General features: G+C 36.7%; 1 protein-coding gene across 4 annotated transcripts in view; it reads left to right on the top strand.

Annotated features, from left to right (window-relative positions):
* Positions 1-18,462, top strand: part of brd1a (bromodomain containing 1a) — a 29,270-nt gene extending 10,808 nt beyond the window's left edge. Inside the window, exons 8-13 of one of the 4 annotated variants that reach the window (XM_051890135.1) lie at positions 8,699-9,157; positions 9,283-9,391; positions 10,791-10,924; positions 12,399-12,508; positions 15,940-16,094; positions 17,278-18,462. In XM_051890135.1, the coding sequence (XP_051746095.1) occupies positions 8,699-9,157; positions 9,283-9,391; positions 10,791-10,924; positions 12,399-12,508; positions 15,940-16,094; positions 17,278-17,461 (1,151 nt within the window). In that variant the 3' untranslated portion in view covers positions 17,462-18,462. Of the gene's footprint in view, positions 1-8,698; positions 9,158-9,282; positions 9,392-10,787; positions 10,925-12,398; positions 12,509-15,939; positions 16,095-17,277 lie in introns of all 4 variants that reach the window. The other 3 variants (XM_051890134.1, XM_051890137.1, XM_051890136.1) reach the window with 3 other exon arrangements.
* Positions 18,463-18,686: the final 224 nt, after the last annotated feature.

Below are 18,686 nucleotides of genomic sequence, written 5' to 3'. Positions count from 1 at the left end.
AAAGTCAATGCAGCCATCTTCCAGGAGATTTTGGAGCACTTTATGCTTCCATCTGCTGACAAGCTTTATGGAGATGCTGATTTCCTTTTCCAGCAGGACTTTAGCATCTGCCCACAGTGCAAAAACCACTTCCAAGTGGTTTGCTGACCATGATATTACTGTGCTTTATTGGCCAGCCAATATGCCTGACCTGAATCTATGGGATATTTTCAAGAGAAAGATGAGAAACAGTCGATCCAACAATATACAGATGATCTGAAGGCTCAATAGTGCCTCAGCAGTGCCACAGGCTGATCACTTCCATGCCACACTTCACTGATGCAGTAATTTGTGCTAGGAGCAAGTCATTTGCTGTAATATGTCCTGCCGATCAAGTATTGAGTGCACAAAAGAACATACTTTAAAGAACTTGAACTTTTCTGTTTTGCAAATCCATTTTTTGATTGATCTTAGGAAATATTCTAATATTTTGAAATACTGGATTTTGGACTTTCATGAGCTGTACGCTCTAATCATCAAAATTAAAAAAAAAAACTTTTGAAATGTTTTACTTTACATGTGGGGAATCTAGAATATATGAAAGTTTCATTTTTAAAAATAATTTATAATAAAAAAAATGAACTTTTTGATGATATTCTAATTATATGACCAGCACCTGTATTATCACGATATTGAAATAAGTTGCAAAAAAAGTGTCATGGTATAACAGGTTTGAGAACTCTTTTTGTAATAACAAAAAGAACTCTGAATGTTTAAATACAATAATACAATACACAAAAAATATATATAGTAAAATTTTCAAACAGATTAAAGTGCAAAAGAATTAGGCTATAAAGAACAACAGGTAACACTTTTACAATAAGGTCTCATTATTTAATCCATTAACTAAGATTGAGCAATAGTTACATTTGTTACAGAAAGTAGCCTATTATTTTTTGTTAATGTTATTTAAGAAATAAAACTGATCATTTTTAGTTTTATCTCAGGTCCATTGAATAAGTTATTTTGATTAATGCTTTATAAGTATTTTTCATTGTCATTTTGGTAATAATGAATTAACATGTTAACTAATGAAGCCGTATGTCTCAAAGTTTTACTGAACAATAACAAATAATCAGAACATTTCTAATCATTAGGGCATGTTGTAGTCCAGATTAAAATATAAAAATGTTTAAGTTTAAAAATAAATAGCCAATTAAGTCTTTAAGTATTAAGTATTTGGTGCTGTGATGAACAACACTGAGATTACAAAAAAATGAATGCTGTTTGAAGCATTTTAAAAACTTCACTAGTGCATTTGCTTTGTTTGCGGGGTCTCCGGGGTAACTGCTGAATTCTGCTGTTCCATCAGCCCCCTCTGCTGTCAGAGAGTGAACGTGCACTTTCATTCAGCGCATCTCCTTCACTCATTCCGCCATGTGCTTCTCATGCACATTGGGCTTGTTTACATCTGAGTCCCTTTGACGCAGAACACAGCAGTGTTGTGCATTTTATACGGTTGATCGGGAAAGTATTATTAAATGCATTATAAAAATTAATAATTGGTAATAAATTATTATTTACGGTATTTTGAAGTGCCCACGTTATCAATATCGTGCATATTCATTATCGTGATATATCGCATTACCGAATATCTACACACGTCTAAAATATATATATATATACAGTGGGTACGGAAAGTATTCAGACCCCCTTCAATTTTTCACTCTTTGTTATTGTAATGATGGGTCGGCAGAGCGGGGATCCATTTGCAGCTTTATTAAGAATAGTAGATACACAGGTAGACAGGGGCAAAGGCAAAAACATAAACAGGGACAGGCAAGGGTCGAGGCAGGCGGCAGACAAACAGTATCGGGTCACAGGCAGAGATCAGGGCAGGCGGCAAACAAACACAGTCCAGTACACAGGCAAGGTTCAGGGCAGGCAGCAGAGAATCACAAAGAATAAACAATCCGACAGAAACCAGGAAACAGTCCACAAGAAAACGCTCAGAGTTGATCACCGGGGCAAATCAAGACTTCGCAATTAGGTGGTGTGTGTGTGAGTCTTTTATAGTCCAGGTAGTGTGCTAAACTGTATGTGGCAACAGGTGATTGGTGTGGAGTGTGCATGTGATTGGCAGGGAGGATTATGGGAAATGGAGTCCAGGAACTGACAGGAACAGACGATGATCGTGACAGTTATATTGCAGCCATTTGCTAAAATCATTTAAGTTCATTTTTTTTTCCTCATTAATGTACACACAGCACCCCATATTGACAGAAAAACACAGAATTGTTGACATTTTTGCAGATTTATTAAAAAAGAAAAACTGAAATATCACATGGTCCTAAGTATTCAGACCCTTTGCTGTGACACTCATATATTTAACTCAGGTGCTGTCCATTTCTTCTGATCATCCTTGAGATGGTTCTACACCTTCATTTGAGTCCAGCTGTGTTTGATTATACTGATAGGACTTGATTAGGAAAGCCACACACCTGTCTATATAAGACCTTACAGCTCACAGTGCATGTCAGAGCAAATGAGAATCATGAGGTCAAAGGAACTGCCTGAAGAGCTCAGAGACAGAATTGTGGCAAGGCACAGATCTGGCCAAGGTTACAAAAAAATTTCTGCTGCACTTAAGGTTCCTAAGAGCACAGTGGCCTCCATAATCCTTAAATGGAAGACGTTTGGGACGACCAGAACCCTTCCTAGAGCTGGCCGTCCGGCCAAACTGAGCTATCGGGGGAGAAGAGCCTTGGTGAGAGAGGTAAAGAAGAACCCAAAGATCACTGTGGCTGAGCTCCAGAGATGCAGTCGGGAGATGGGAGAAAGTTGTAGAAAGTCAACCATCACTGCAGCCCTCCACCAGTCGGGGCTTTATGGCAGAGTGGCCCGACGGAAGCCTCTCCTCAGTGCAAGACACATGAAAGCCCACATGGAGTTTGCTAAAGATGGTGAGAAATAAGATTTTCTGGTCCGATGAGACCAAGATAGAAATGTTTTGGCCTTAATTCAAAGCGGTATGTGTGGAGAAAACCAGGCACTGCTCATCACCTGTCCAATACAGTCCCAACAGTGAAGCATGGTGGTGGCAGCATCATGCTGTGGGGGTGTTTTTCAGCTGCAGGGACAGGACGACTGGTTGCAATCGAGGGAAAGATGAATGCGGCCAAGTACAGGGATATCCTGGACGAAAACCTTCTCCAGAGTGCTCAGGACCTCAGACTGGGCCGAAGGTTTACCTTCCAACAAGACAATGACCCTAAGCACACAGCTAAAATAACGAAGGAGTGGCTTCACAACAACTCCGTGACTGTTCTTGAATGGCCCAGCCAGAGCCCTGACTTAAACCCAATTGAGCATCTCTGGAGAGACCTAAAAATGGCTGTCCACCAACGTTTACAATCCAACCTGACAGAACTGGAGAGGATCTGCAAGGAGGAATGGCAGAGGATCTCCAAATCCAGGTGTGAAAAACTTGTTGCATCTTTCCCAAAAAGACTCATGGCTGTATTAGATCAAAAGGGTGCTTCTACTAAATACTGAGCAAAGGGTCTGAATACTTAGGACCATGTGATATTTCAGCTTTTCTTTTTTAATAAATATGCAAAAATGTCAACAATTCTGTGTTTTTCTGTCAATATGGGGTGCTGTGTGTACATTAATGAGGGAAAAAATGAACTTAAATGATTTTAGCAAATGGCTGCAATATAACAAAGAGTGAAAAATTTAAGGGGGTCTGAATACTTTCCGTACCCACTGTATATATATATATATATATATATATATATATATACAAACTTGTCAGCCTGATCTTAGTCAATCGTTGCTCATACCTTTAAGTTGACCACTTTATTCTTGCTCGTGCAAAAAGTGTAGTTTTCACTCACTAAGTCAGCGATTGACAAAAATCAACAGGTCCCAGATTATAGATATAGATAATTGAGACAGTTCTAACTAATCGCACTGAAACATATCATGACAAGATTATAGGCATGTGACGGTATCAAATTTTCGTGTTGCGATTAATTGCTGAAGCTTTTATCACGGTATACGGTATTATCACGATATTGAAATAAGTTGCAAAAAAAGTGTCGTCATAGTATAACAGGTTTAAGAACTCTTTTTGTAATAAAAAAACTCTGAATGTTTAAATACAATACACAAAAATATATATAAAGTAAAATTTTCAAACAGATTAAAGTGCAATTAGGCTATAAAGAACAACAGGTAACACTTTACAATAAGATCTCATTATTTAATCCATTTAATGCATTAACTAAGTTTAAACAATAGCTAAATTTGTTACAGAAAGTATTATTTTTTGTTAATGTTAGTTAAGAAATACAACTGATCATTGTTAGTATTATCTCAGATCCATTAAATAAGTTCTTTTGATTTTAGTAATGTTATTAAACAGTAACTAAGAAGTTAACATTAACTAAGAATAATTAATGCTTTATAAGTATTTTTCATTGTCAGTTTGGTAATAATGAATTAACATGTTAACGAATGAAGCCGTATGTATCAAAGTTTACTGAACAATAACAAATAATCAGAACATTTCTAATCATTAGGGCATGTTGTAGTCCAGTTTAAGCTGTTTGAAGCATTTTAAAAACTTCACTAGCGCAGTTGCTTTGTTTGCGGGGTTTCCGGGGTAACCGCTGCATGGTTCCATCAGCGCCCTCTGCTGTCAGAGAGTGAACGTGCACTTTCATTCAGCGCGTCTCCTTCACTCGTTCCGCCATGTGCTTCTCATACACGTTGGGCTTGTTTACATCTGAGCGCGTGTTCTTTTGACGGAGGATACAGCGGTGTTGTGCATTTTATACGGTTGATGGGAAAATATTCTTAAATGCATTATAAAAAAAATTTGATAATTGGTAATTATTATTTACAGTATTTTGAAGTGCATTTTAATTATCGCGATATATCGCATTACCGAATATCGGCACAAGTCTACAAGATTATTACATTATATGTGGTATATAAGAATTCTAAGTGAACTTTTGGTTTTATGAGTAAACTATTAATGAACTGAGCCTAGTGGACTAGAGGGAGAGAAAAGCCCAGAATAGATGAGGAGCGATAATTAGGCAAATGGCATTCTGTCCCCTTACTTCATTGTCTCTAGTCCAGGCTTGTTGATTTATCATTTTAATGCATGGTTTTGCTGTGAAAGTTCTTGAGTCCAGTCTTACAGTTTTTTACGATTGCTTAAGCACAATTTTTAAAAACAAGGCTAATTTTGTCAAAACACTACACACAATTCACAGATCCACACACACAAGTAGCAGAACACCTCAGTTCTTTTGCAAAATGAAAGACATGCATGTTGTGACAAACGTGCTGCGTAACCAGTGAGGTTCATTCTCGTGTGTTAAACAGCACATTTGAGCTTCCCGAAGAGGAATCTTCTGCATTATTCAGGATCTGTTGAGCTTCTGCTTATGTTCACTGATCAATGTTTACATACGAGTAAAAGCCTAAATTAAATCCATTCATAACAAGCGATCGAGTCTCTTCAGAAAATTCTAACTAAACCGCTCTATTCATATGGATTAGTTTTCCAATTTCTTTATAAACTTTTTGAAGCGTCAAAGTTTGTTGCAAAGGCAGTCTGTGGAAGGAAATCTGACAGCATTCTGTCATCAAAAAGATCTTCATTTATGTTTCGAAGATGAACGATAGTCTTACGAGTTTGGAATGACATGAGGGTGAGTAATTATTGACACAATTTTCATTTTGGGGTGAACTAACCCTTTAAAGGGTTTAAAGGGTCCTTTAAAGGGTTAGTTCACCCAAAATGAAAATAATGTCGTTTATTACTCACCCTCATGTCGTTCTACACCCGTAAGGCCTTCGTTCATCTTCAGAACACAAATTAAGTTATTTTTTTATTAAATCCGATGGCTCAGTGAGGCCTCTATAGACAACAATGTCATTGAACTTCTCAAGATCCAGAAAGGTACTCAAAACATATTTAAAACAGTTCATGTGAGTTCAGTGGTTCAATCGTAATATTATAAAGCGACGAGAGAACCTTTTGTGCGCCAAAAAAAATAAAAAAATAATGACTTTTCAACGATATCTAGTGATGGCCGTTTTCAAAACACTACTTTGAATCTTTATGAATCTTTTGTTTCAAATCATTGATTCGGATCGCGTGTCAAAATGCCAAACTGCTGAAATCACATGACTTTGGCGCTCTGAATCACTGATTTGAAACAAAAGATTCGAAGCAGTGTTTTGAAATCGGCCATCACTAGATATCGTTGAAAAGTCGTTATTTTGTTTTTTTCGAAGGCCTTATGGGTGTAGAACGACATGAAGGCGAGTAATAAATGACATTATTTTCATTTTTGGGTGAACTAACCCTTTAATTTCTCTTCGGCTGAGGAAGGAAAGTCATTTATATCTTGGATGGCCTTGGGGTGAGTAAATAATCAGTAAAGTTATGGGTGAATGTTTACTTTAAAGGGTTAGTTCACACAAAAATGAAAATTCTGTCATTAATTACTCACCCACGTGTCGTTCCAAACCCCGTAAGATGCATTCCCCTACAAAATTTCCAAACAGAGCTACAGGTGCATCTCAATAAATTAGAATATCATGAAAAAGTGTTTTTTTCTCTAATTTAATTCAAAAAGTAAAACTTAAATATATTCTAGATTTATTAGACATAAAGTAAAATATTTCCAGACTTTTTTGTTTTCATTTTGATGATTACAGCTTGCTGCTCATCAAAATTAAAAAATCAGTATCTCAAATTATTAGAATATTTAATTTCAAGTTCTATTAAATTACCATTCTCAGGGTATAAATACTGGGTTTAGGTCAGTAATCCCAACAGCAGTCATGGGGAAGTCTGCTGACTTGATAGTTGTCCAGAAGACGATCATCAAGACCCTCTACAATGAGGGTAAGCCACAAAGGGTCATTGCTGAAAGAGCTGGCTGTTCGCAGAGTGCTGTGCCAAAGCATATTCATGTAAAGTTGACTGGAAGGAAAAAGTGTGGTAGGAAAAGGTGTACAAGTGAAAGGAATGACCGCAGGCTTGAGAAGATTGTCAGGTGAAGCCGATTTAAGAACTTAGGAGAGCTTCAAAAGGAGTGGAAGCTGGAGTCAGTGCATCAAGAGCCACCACACACAGACGTCTTCAGGAAATGGGTTACAACTGTCACATTCCATGTACCAAGCCACTTCGGAACCAAAGACAATGTCAGATTGCTTACCTGGGCTAAGGAGAAAAAGAACTGGACTGTTGCTCAGTGGTCCAATGTCCTCTTTTCAGATGAAAGTAAATTTTGCATTTCATTTGGAAATCAAGGTCCCAGAGTCTGGAGGAAGAGTGGAGAGGCACAGAAACCATGTTGCTTGAAGTCCAGTGTGAAGTTTCCACAGTCAGTGATGATTTGGGCTGCCATGTCATCTGCTGGTGTTGGTCCACTGTGTTTTCTGAAGTCCACAGTCAACACAGCCATCTACCAGGAAATTTTAGAGCACTTCATGCTTCCTTCTGCTGACAAGCTTTATGGAGATGCTAATTTCATTTTCCAGCAAGATTTGGCACCTGCCCATACTGCCAAAGGTACCAAAAGCTGGTTCAATGACCATGGTGTTACTGTGCTTGATTGGCCAGCAAACTGCCTGACCTGAACCCCATAGAGAATCTATGGGGTATTGTCAAGAGGAAGATGAGAGACACCAGACTCAACAATGCAGATGACCTGAAGGCCGCTATCAAAGCAACCTAGGCTTCCATTACACCTGAGCAGTGCCACAGGCTGATTGCCTCCATGCCAGGCTGCATTGATGCAGTAATTCATGCAAAAGGAGGCCCAACCAAGTATTGAGTGCATAGAAATGAACATACTTTTCAGAAGCCTGACATTTCTGTTTAAAATATCTTTTTTTTTTTTTTAATTGATCTTATGAAGTATTCTAATTTATTGAGATAGGGAATTGGTGGGTTTTTGTTAAATGTGAGCCAAAATCATCACAATTAAAAGAACCAAAGACTTAAAGTACTTCAGTCTGTGTATTGAATTTATTTAATACACGAGTTCCACAATTTTTGAATTAATGAAATAAATGAACTTTTCCACGACATTCTAATTTATTGAGATGTACCTGTATTTGTCATCTGGTGAAAATTCCTGTATTTTTATTTATTAATTTTTTTTTATCATACAGCAATATGTATATCACAGAAAAACAAAATGTCAATTTTTGCCAGTATTGTGCAGCCCTACTATGGAACACTCTTTGGAACACCTTTGAAACTTGTATTTAGTGTATTTACATACAGCAACCACATAGCAAAACCCTAAGAATAGTACAGGGAACCCATGTTCCTGGTGTGCCACTGTCCTGCTTCAACCCTAATCAAACATACCTGAACAAGCTAATCATGGTCTTCAGGATTGCTAGAAAATTACAAGCAGATGAGTTTGATCATGGTTGAAACCAAATTTTGCATGACAGTGGCCCTTCAGGAGCAGGATAATTGAGGATCCCTGCCCTAGCTACTGCATGGCATTGTGCTGAAAACACACATAAGCAATTGAATAGCATTGCCTGGGCAACCACCCACAATACAGCTCATATTTTTCTGAGAAAATGTACAAATCTAGTTTGTTTTCTCTGAATTTCTTCTGCCATGCACTGGCAGTTTATATGACAGTATCTCCTTGTTTCATGGCAGGTGATAAATCTGTCCCACCTAAGCTTGAGCCATCTGTTTCTCTGCTGCCCCTCATTAACGCGGAAAGTCACTCTGAGCCACCCACACTGAAACCTATTGAAAACTGTCCCGACAAACACCAACATCAAAGGGATGGCATTTCCCAACCACTCAATGGACACTCCCATCTGCAGATAGAGGACAGCGATGTCAGTGTAGTAGCTACATCAACTCTGGCTGAGCCATCAAGCCCAGTAAACCGACGGACTTCTGTGCTTTTCTGCAAATCAAAAAGCACAAGCCCTCATAAGCCTATGAATGATGGTGAAACTCCCAAGGGCAGTTCTCGGCTAGGTACAAAAACATTCCTGTCAGTCGTCATACCACGTCTGGAGACGCTGCTCCACACCAGGAAAAGGCCACGGAGTGCCAGTGGGGACAGTGGCAAGGACGAATTGCCCATCAAACGGCTGGACACAGGTAGAATCTGCAGGAAAAGTGTCAAAAAGGGCAAGACCGTTGTGATTGATATAAATGCAAATTAATAGCGTTAGCACTTTTGTAAGAGGCCAAATTGCTATTTCTCCTTCTTCCTTGTCTGTCAGGGCTGTCAAACGGTTTTGGTCTGAATCCGGAGAAGGAGTTGTCTTCTAGCAGGCAGTTGGAGCCTCGTCGTAGGTGCGCATCTGAATCCAGCATGTCTTCCAGCAGCAGGTGGGTAGTTGACTAAGTACTTTTGAGAGGGTGATGTACTGGTGTGACATGTCCCATCTAAAACTATTTTCAATAGCATTGTGCTTATCTCATGTAGTCTCTCGAACAACTGTTTTTGTACATTGCAGGAACATTTAAAATTAACTAGTGAAGACAAAAGAAATGGTGTCCAATTACTGAACTATAATATACAGTTTCTCTTATACATTCCAAGGGGAAAAAAAATTCAATGGCAGTTGTTTGACTGGTTTATAAACAAATTGAAATATCACGGGTGCTTAATTCTGGCAATGTTTGTCATGTGACAATTCACATTCTTTCACATTTTCTTTCAACTTTCTCATTCAGTAAACAAAGTTTTTTTCAGTTTTTATTAGTCTTTGATTCAGAATATTCACAAAAATCAAACCTTTAATTAAAGTAAAATTAGACAAAAAAAAAAATAATAATAAAATAATGTGGAGTACATTAAATATAAATGTTTTTTTTTCTTCCCTGGAAAATATTAGTGCCTTTTATGTTTGGTTATTTATTTTCCAAATGCCTGGGACACAGGCCCAGTTTCACAGACAGGGCTTAGATTATTAAAGTGTTAGTTCACCCAAAAATTTTCGGAAGAGACTCAGTCGCTTTATATGATGAACAGATTTAATTTAGGCTTTTATTCACACATAAACATTGATCAGCGAACAATCAGAAGCTCAACCGAACCTGCCTTACGTGTGAGAACAAACCTCTTGCGGAAGCTCAAACGTGCTGCGTAACACACGAGAATGACCCTCATTGGTTCTCGCACGCATTAAGCAAACATGCTTGAGCTTCCGTTTTCCACAACTGATGTGTGCGTTAATGAATGTTTATATGTGAATAAAAGCCTAAATTAAATCTGTTCATCATATAAAGAGATTGTGTTTCTTCAGGAAATTTGGACTAAACCTCTCGATTCATATGGATCATTACAATCTTTTTATAAACTTTTTCCCGTTGCACTGTATTGAAAAGCAGTACTATATTGAGCAGTACACTGTGGTCCGGTTGGTTAGAGTTGGGACAGCAACTGTATAACATTCAGTACAGGTCAGCACCAGTGTTCTGTTTGGAACATATTTATATTTGCTCATTTCATCCAAAGCATTTTTATCAGTTCATGCATCCCTTTGGAATCAAACCCATGACCTTGGCATTGTTAGCACCATGCTCAAGTGTATGAGCTACAGGAACACATATGCACCCAAAAGTACTCGAGTACTCGGCTGATTTATCTGTCAATTGCTTAAGTAGTCAAAATACACATCCCTGTATCCCTGCACTATTCTTATTTTCATGTTAAGGCTTTTTGTCAATTTTTGATCTCATCTCCCACACCACACCATCATGTTTTCTCATCTGTTTTTAGCAGTATCGCACTTAATCTTCCGAAGTGTGGGAAGGGAAAGCCAGCCCTCATCCGGAGGAACACAGTGGAGGACAAGAGTGAGATTATTGCTTGCATCGAGAGTAGAAACTTCGCCAAAGCTGCTAGAATAGCTGCTGGTAGGTATCCATCCATCTCTATTGTTTTTACTGATGTGTTTGCCATGGTTGATTGAACACTGTCTGTGTTTAACACCTGTGCAAAATGTCCATTGCAATCAATGAAAAGTGTAATTCACAGCTGTGCTGATATTCACAATTATGAGTGTGATATTGTTTTTATACAACATTTCTATAAATAAGTTAGTATTGTATATTGCAAGTTGGCTATTTTATTTATCATTGCCAACCAAAAGAGAATGGTGCAGGGATGACATCAGAACCTGGAAGACTAATTTGCCATTGGTTCCATTAAGATTTTCTTATGGGGTTTTATAATGTTTTTTTAGTTTTGTTCTACAATGTACACTGCACACACTCACACCCCAAACAATCTTATCTAGTTAATTATTAGAAACATACATTTTCAAAAATAAACATAACAGCTTCATTATGAGTGTGTGTAATTTACGTTGTAGAAAAAAACATCAAAGTGTCGTCAAGTTATGTTTACAACAGGCTTTATTTTACTCATTAATGGAAAACCTCAGAAAAATCTCGAGGGAACCAGCAGCAAATTAATCTTTCAGGTTTTTACGTCATCCCTGCACCACTGTAGTTCCAAATGAAGACAATCAGGGACCAAATACAGATATGCTCCAGTTTAAGCTTCACAATAATCAATAAAAGATTGAAATCTTGATTCAAACACCTATGCACTCTTATAGTGCTTGCTTGTGCTGCTTCACAAACAGTTTTAATTTGCATATTACAAACAGAAGCACTGTGATTTTTTTTTTATATATATATATATATATCCAAACACTAATGTATGTTTTTTAATAATGTTTTATTTCTATGTAAACAAACATGGCTAGGCTTTTACACTTTAATGTTATTGGCAGACTACCTTCAAATGGTGTAAGCTAAATATTGTGTGTAAACTTTTAATGTATATTTTTGATTTATTTTTGTCTGAACTTCAAGTAAATTACATGTTATTTTGTTTAGTAGCCTAATGATCAGTTTTTGTAAATCAAATGAACATTTTTCTTCAGAATGGTAAAATAATCGTGATCTCTATTTATGCAAAATAACAGAGATCACAGATAAATTGGTTCAATAGAGATTCTCAATTTATCCAGAATTATGCAGCTCTAGTTGCAGCGTTGACATTAGACACAATTGGGATGCCTCTCTTCTAGGCAGGTTAAAGAACCAGAACTAATTTTTTTAATAAAAACTACTGTATGTCCACATGCATGAAAATGTGCCTTGATTATTTTAAACATTTAACTTTGTTCTACTTTTTGCATTAAATATTATGAATCTAATTGTCATAGCTGTTAGATAGTTTTTGAAAAAATTTTTTTTGTTCTGGCAATCACTAAGCCCTAATGGAAATTTAATAGCCTTAACTGTGAAGTAATTGACAGTATCATGGTTGAGTGTTTGCACCATCATAACTTGGTTGTTGATATTCCTGCTTTCATAGAAGTTGGCAACAGCAGTATTTGGATGCCCACTAGTGCTGCAACAGTTATGCTGGAGCCTCTCAAACTAGTTTGGGCTAAATGTAGTGGATACCCCTCCTACCCTGCCCTGGTGAGTCTGAGTGTGCATGTGTAGAAACTTGCTATTTCTCTCTCTCTCTTCCTTTCTTCCTCCCTTATTCTCATCCATGTAAAGGAGACAGTGGAGGTCTTGGGAGTCGTGTCTGTAGTGCAAACGTGTCCAGTCCTTTTCCTTGAGCACCACCTTCCTGCATAGTTAACATAAAATGTAAACTGTAAAAATGTAAAAGAGCTTATGCTCTTTTGGCCACTCTACTTGGTGCTTGTGGCTTCAGTCTTACAGTCTTGTCTTTCACTCTCTCTCTCTCTCTCTCACAATTTCTTCTTATTAATCCTGCAAGCTTCCCTATTTTCTATCTACTGATACTCATGAAACCCATCTACAGAAAACTGCTTTTAAAAACCCAAGAACATAAATTGTCATGATCCCTGGTTTCACAGACAAAGCTTAAGCCTAGTTCCAGACTAAAATGCATGTTTGAGCTTAACTGAAAGCAACTCGCACTCACATATCTTAAAGGGTTAGTTCACCCTAAAATGAAATTTCTTTCATTAAAGGGATAGTTGCAAGAATGTCAGTAACCAAACAGATTTTGCTCCCCATTTACTACCATAGTAGGAAAAATAAATATGGTAGTCAATGGGGGGTTTGGTTACTGACATTCTTCCAAATATCTTCCTTTGTGTTCAGCAGAACAAAGAAATTCATACAGGTTTTGAACTACTTGAGGGTAAGTAAATGATGACAGAATTTTCCTTTTTGGGTGAACTTTAAGTACTCATCCTCTTATCATCCCAAACCCGTAAGACCTTCGTAGTAAAGACGTCGTTAAAATAGTTAACGTGACTACAGAGGTTCAACCTTAATGTTACGAAGCGACGAGAATACTTTTTGTGCGCAAAAACAAAACTAAAATAACAACTTTATTCAACAATTTGAACTGTTGTCATATGCAGTTGATATAGTGAATGCAGTTCAGAGCTTCCGCATTCTAGGTCCGAACGCCGATTCATTATTGGCTGGCTCCTGCGTCACCATCACATGTATGCGTCGTGCTGCTCACGTGTACAGTGTCAGCCAATACTGAGACGGCGTTCGGACGTAAACACGGAAGCCTGCACTGCGTTCACTACGTCGTTCACTGCGTATGACCGTTCAAATTGTTAAAAAAAGTTAATTAGTTTTGTTTTTGCGCACAAAAAGTATTCTCATCGCTTCATTACATTAAGGTTGAACCACTGTAGTCACGTTGACTATTTTATCGATGTTTTTACTACTTCTCTGGACCTTGAATGATGGTAATTTTGTTGCTTTCAATGGAGGATTAAAATGGGTGTGGAACGACATGAAGGTGAGTAATTAATGACAGAAATTTCATTTTTGGGTGAACTAACCCTTTAATTTGTGTTCGGAAGATGAACAAAGGTCTTACAGGTTTGGGACGACATGAGGGTGAGTACTTAATGACAGAAATTTCATTTTTGGGTGAACTAACCCTTTAAAATATGACAGTGCCATTGTTTTGTCTCAAGATGTTTTTTTCCAAGGCACGTTTGTAAAAGCTACTTAAATGTCCTGAAAAAAAAAAACTAAACTAAGGCCTAATCCTGGCTTAATCTAAGTCCTGTCTGTGAAACCAGGCCGTTAGGTTTTATTCATTCTTTATAATACTTATAGTTGTCAAAGTTTTGACATTTATAGACACAAGTAAAACATGTGACATTGTTTCTCTTCTATCATGTATAGCATTAATTTAGAGTTAAACAGCCTTTGCACAAGTGAGAATCAACACTTCTTTTTATTAAAGCACTAATAACTAAGTATTAAACGATCAGGGACCTAAATTTAATTTTAATCGCAGTATGCTTTCATAAGCTTTAGTGCTGAATCTTTGTGTTGTTGAACTTGTTTGTTTGGATTTCTCCATGAGAGTCTCTCCTCTTACACGCACATATAGAGAGAGAGAAAGTCGGTGTGCATGTCTCAACTGCTCAATTTTATTGCCATCAATATAGCATCTATTATTAGTCAATGTTTATTTAAAACAGGTCATTTCACACTTTTTATCCATGTCATTTGTTTTTGTTATTGAATTTTAAAGTAATGGTTTCTGTTTAAAAATTCGGGCAAGAATTTTCTTTTTCTTTTCTTTTTTTTTCTTTTTTTTGCATTTTCAGATGAAATTTTTATGTGGCTGAAATTTTGGGTCATTCCTAATGCATCTCCCATGCTTTCTATAATATTCCAAAATATAAACTGGATTCATAATTTTCCTTGGATTTTTAGGAGCACTTCTCAGTTAGGCAGCTGTCGTGTAATCAGGTCTTAGAAAAATATTATTAATAGTTCTGGATTACATGCTCATTTGGCTGGACTCTGAGTGCAGCAGTGTATTTACTTTTTTGTTTCCTTCATTTTTTTGAATGTTATTATAAAGCCTTAGATACAATGCCAAAACATTTTAAAACACGACACTAAGTTATCAGTTATCGGACAGTGTATATCAGCACATTTTTATCATCGGCACAATCCATCAGCATGTGCTGAACATGTCCCGCCACACTCAGTCAGTGGAGTATACTTTGAAAGGCTTGTATGCTAAACTTGGCACAAGATAGAGTGGAAAGTAGAAAGCCAATTATACCTGGGCTTTTGGCTGTATTCTCAAACAAAACTCCCAATATCTTTCAAGAATTTGATGTTGCTAACCTTGCAAACCTTGGCACTTGTCACACAACAGTTTCTTGATGCCCTCACTCCCAACCACAAGTTGGGAGTCAGGGCATACAGCCGATCGGTTAAATCTTTTTTAAATCTTACTAGATGCTTTTCAGTTTCATGTGCATTATGCATCAGATGGTTAGGGCACGGACTGAGTCCATCTGTGTGCAGATTGAAGCTGAGACTAAAATAAGGTTGGCAAATTAAAACTCACTAGATGAAGTTCATTCAAACTTTTTAAAGTTGAAAAATGTATAATAACCATCAGAAAATGGTTTGTGTTTCAAGGACTCATTATCTCTGCAGTATAGCCTATACGGAGAAATGCACGTTAAATAAAACATCATGCTGTTAGCGCGGTACTAAATTGCCTTTCGCACTCTGCACGAACAATTGGATGTGTGTCTAATAATAGCGCAAACTTATCTAGATTAATGTTAAAGTGAATGGCCATGGAAAGTGTCTAATGTTAGGCTACTACACTTTGGATTTCCTACCGGACAAAATTACTACATGGACTAGCCATGTTAACGATTTATCCATCATGGACTGCGTGACTTCGCCACTCCTGTGGAGCTTTTTTCTATTGTGACCAACCAGCTAATTAAAATTTTGCCGACCAAGCCTTTTTTCATCAACTAACGCTTGGTTGACTATTAGGGAGCAGCCCTTGTCATTTTACTTCCAGGATTGTTTCCATGATTGTCATCATGTTTTTTAAAGTTATTGTTTTGTTACAGATCATAGACCCTCATATGCCACGAGTGGGGTGCCAGCACAATGGAGTCTCTATCCCAATGCCCCCACTGGATGTGCTACGAATCGGAGAACAGATGCAGTACAAGTCTGAAGAGAAACTTTACCTTGTTCTCTTCTTTGACAACAAACGTAGCTGGTGAGATTTTTAGAGGTTATTTATTGGTGTTTGCCAAGTCAAGCATCACTATTACTATTGCTTAGAGTTCTTCTAACAGTTCTTCTAAGTATAGAACATTTGTAGTTAACTTGTCCTTGTTGTGCTACAGACAACAATATCTCTCAAATTGTGCAGCTGCCTTTCAGTTACTGCTCAGTAATTGTTTTTACTAATTAACAAGTTTTACATATAAAGAAAGAACAGCACTTATGATAAATATTATTAAAATGATCTCACATAAGATGAACACTCCAGAGATGTCAATTTTCTAGAAAAAGCTGTTTTCTACATGGAGGGGGTTGCCCCCTAATGGACACTGCTATGTTGCCATTACATGACCAGCTGTAATTTACAAATAATATTTTGTCACTGCTCTAGGTATTTTACAAAGCATAAATATAGAATATTGTGTGTAGCACTGACATGCTAAAAACACCATATGGGCTCAACAGAATTTTTTTTTTTTTTACTGCTGGGCCAGTTGGTTCAAATTTGTCAAGTTCATTTATATAGCGTGTTTTTTTTTTTTTTTAACAGTGCAGATTGTTTCAAAGCAGCTTTACAGTGATAACAGGAAAATAATGCAACAACGCATTTCTTTAACCTGGCATACACATAACACATTACCAATTTATATTTTCAAATCTGTTAAAGGATTATTAGGCTGCATAAATTAGGTAATGCTTTTTTTTTTTTTTTTTTTTTTGGCTGTACAGCAGCTCTAGAAGAAAATAGTGTCATTGTCCAGCTTTAGTAAGTTCTGTATTGATTTATTTCCGTTGTAAAAATCATTAGCTATTAATTTAGTTCAATTATCTATACAGCAGCTCTGGAAAAACAATGATGTCATCATCCAGCTCAGCTCAGTTCAGTTCTATACAATGGTGTCAATGCAGGCAGATCAGTAAAATTGTTGAATATTAAGTTTGTATTTGCCCTGCCACGATTTTCACTGCCACTGCTGCGACACCAAAATGTTAAATGTCACAGTTCACTATTCCAATTTTGATACCACAGCAAGAACTACTTGCCTAATGAAGTTTAAACATTATTAAAGACAATTAAACAAGGAAATAATTAAATAAGAACAAATAAACAAGTTACTTTACTTTAAACAAATGTGTGTGTGTGTGTGTGTGCATGCGCTGTTTTCCTTCTCCAGGCAGTGGCTTCCTAAATCCAAGATGGTTCCTCTCGGTATTGACAAAACCATCGACAAGATTAAAATGATGGAGGGACGCACCTCTGCCATCCGCAAGGCTGTTCAGACCGCCTTCAACCGCGCCATGAACCATCTGAGTCATGTCCAAGATGAACCTGTTAGTGACCTCAGTGACATTGACTAAGACTGGCAAATGCGGGCACATTTCAAAGCCTTAGTAACTGTCATTCTTGACTGGCACCTGTGTGGCTTCTGTATTTTCTGCTACTCCAGATCTTCCACTCCAGTCTCATTTCCACGGAAGTCAATTCTGTAAATAATGTAAATCGCTTAACACTAACTTATTCTTCAGATTTACAATAATGGGTACTGTACATAAATTTTTATAGTATTTATACATTTTAGTGAGTTTTATCCAGCATAATTACTCATTGATGCTGGAACAAATGGACAAAATGAATAAACTGTGTGAAACTAAAGCAGAAAAATAGTGTAATCAGGGCTGGAACATAATGTGAGAGTGCTTGCTTTTTATGTTTAAATTATTGAAGTTTTTACACAGGCTTTTATTTGGCATTAATGTTTTTGTAACAATCTAAGAATGTTTTTACAATTTTAACCTATTTTGATGTATTTATATAACTATATATATATAAAACTGTATTTGTCTGTTTTTCACATTAGAAAGTCTTGTTGTTATGAAACCACAAGTGCGTTATTCTAATATTCTAATGAAACCAAAAAAAAAAAAAAAAAAAAATGCTGCCCAGACTTCTTTTGTTTGTGTTGAGTGAATGGTTTTGCTTCAACTATGTTTTTTTCCCTCTCTTTTAAAGTTTTGTATTGTGTGTGCGAGACTCCATAATGGCTGTAGGATGTTGTACTGGTGTTAATTTATTGGGGGGTAATTCTATTCACTGGGGAAAGGAAAAAAAGTTTTACTGGACTTTAGGAATTATTCTTGTTTTTTTTTTGTTTGTTTTTTTAATCATTTGTTCTTTTTAAGGCAGCCCTAGTAGATATGACTGTTTACAGTGACTTCATTTATTTATGTTTATTCTGGGTTCCAGTGGGTAGATTTTGGAATACTTTTTTTATACCATATGTCAGTTGTTTTATTTGAAAATAGAACTGTTAATGACATTGTCCTTTTTTATTTTTTTAATAAATTCATAAATAAGCCATCTAAGTCTTGTTCATTTAAAAAGTGACTGTATATAGTAGCACATATTATTATTTGCATGGCACTTTAAGATATTTCTAAGAATACCAGTGCCATGGTGCCATGTCAAAAAAGCAAGTGGTATTTAAAGTGGTATTTCCAAAAAAAAAAAAAAAATTCTAAATGCATTTTCAGGTCCTGCTTCATTAACACAATAAAAAGTGAGTTGATCAGCATTTTTGAAAGA

The sequence above is a fragment of the Ctenopharyngodon idella genome, chromosome 4 (genome assembly GCF_019924925.1).
Source record: "Ctenopharyngodon idella isolate HZGC_01 chromosome 4, HZGC01, whole genome shotgun sequence".
In the NCBI taxonomy this organism is placed as follows: Eukaryota; Metazoa; Chordata; class Actinopteri; order Cypriniformes; family Xenocyprididae; genus Ctenopharyngodon; species Ctenopharyngodon idella.
This window is presented reverse-complemented; position numbering and strand designations above follow the sequence as displayed.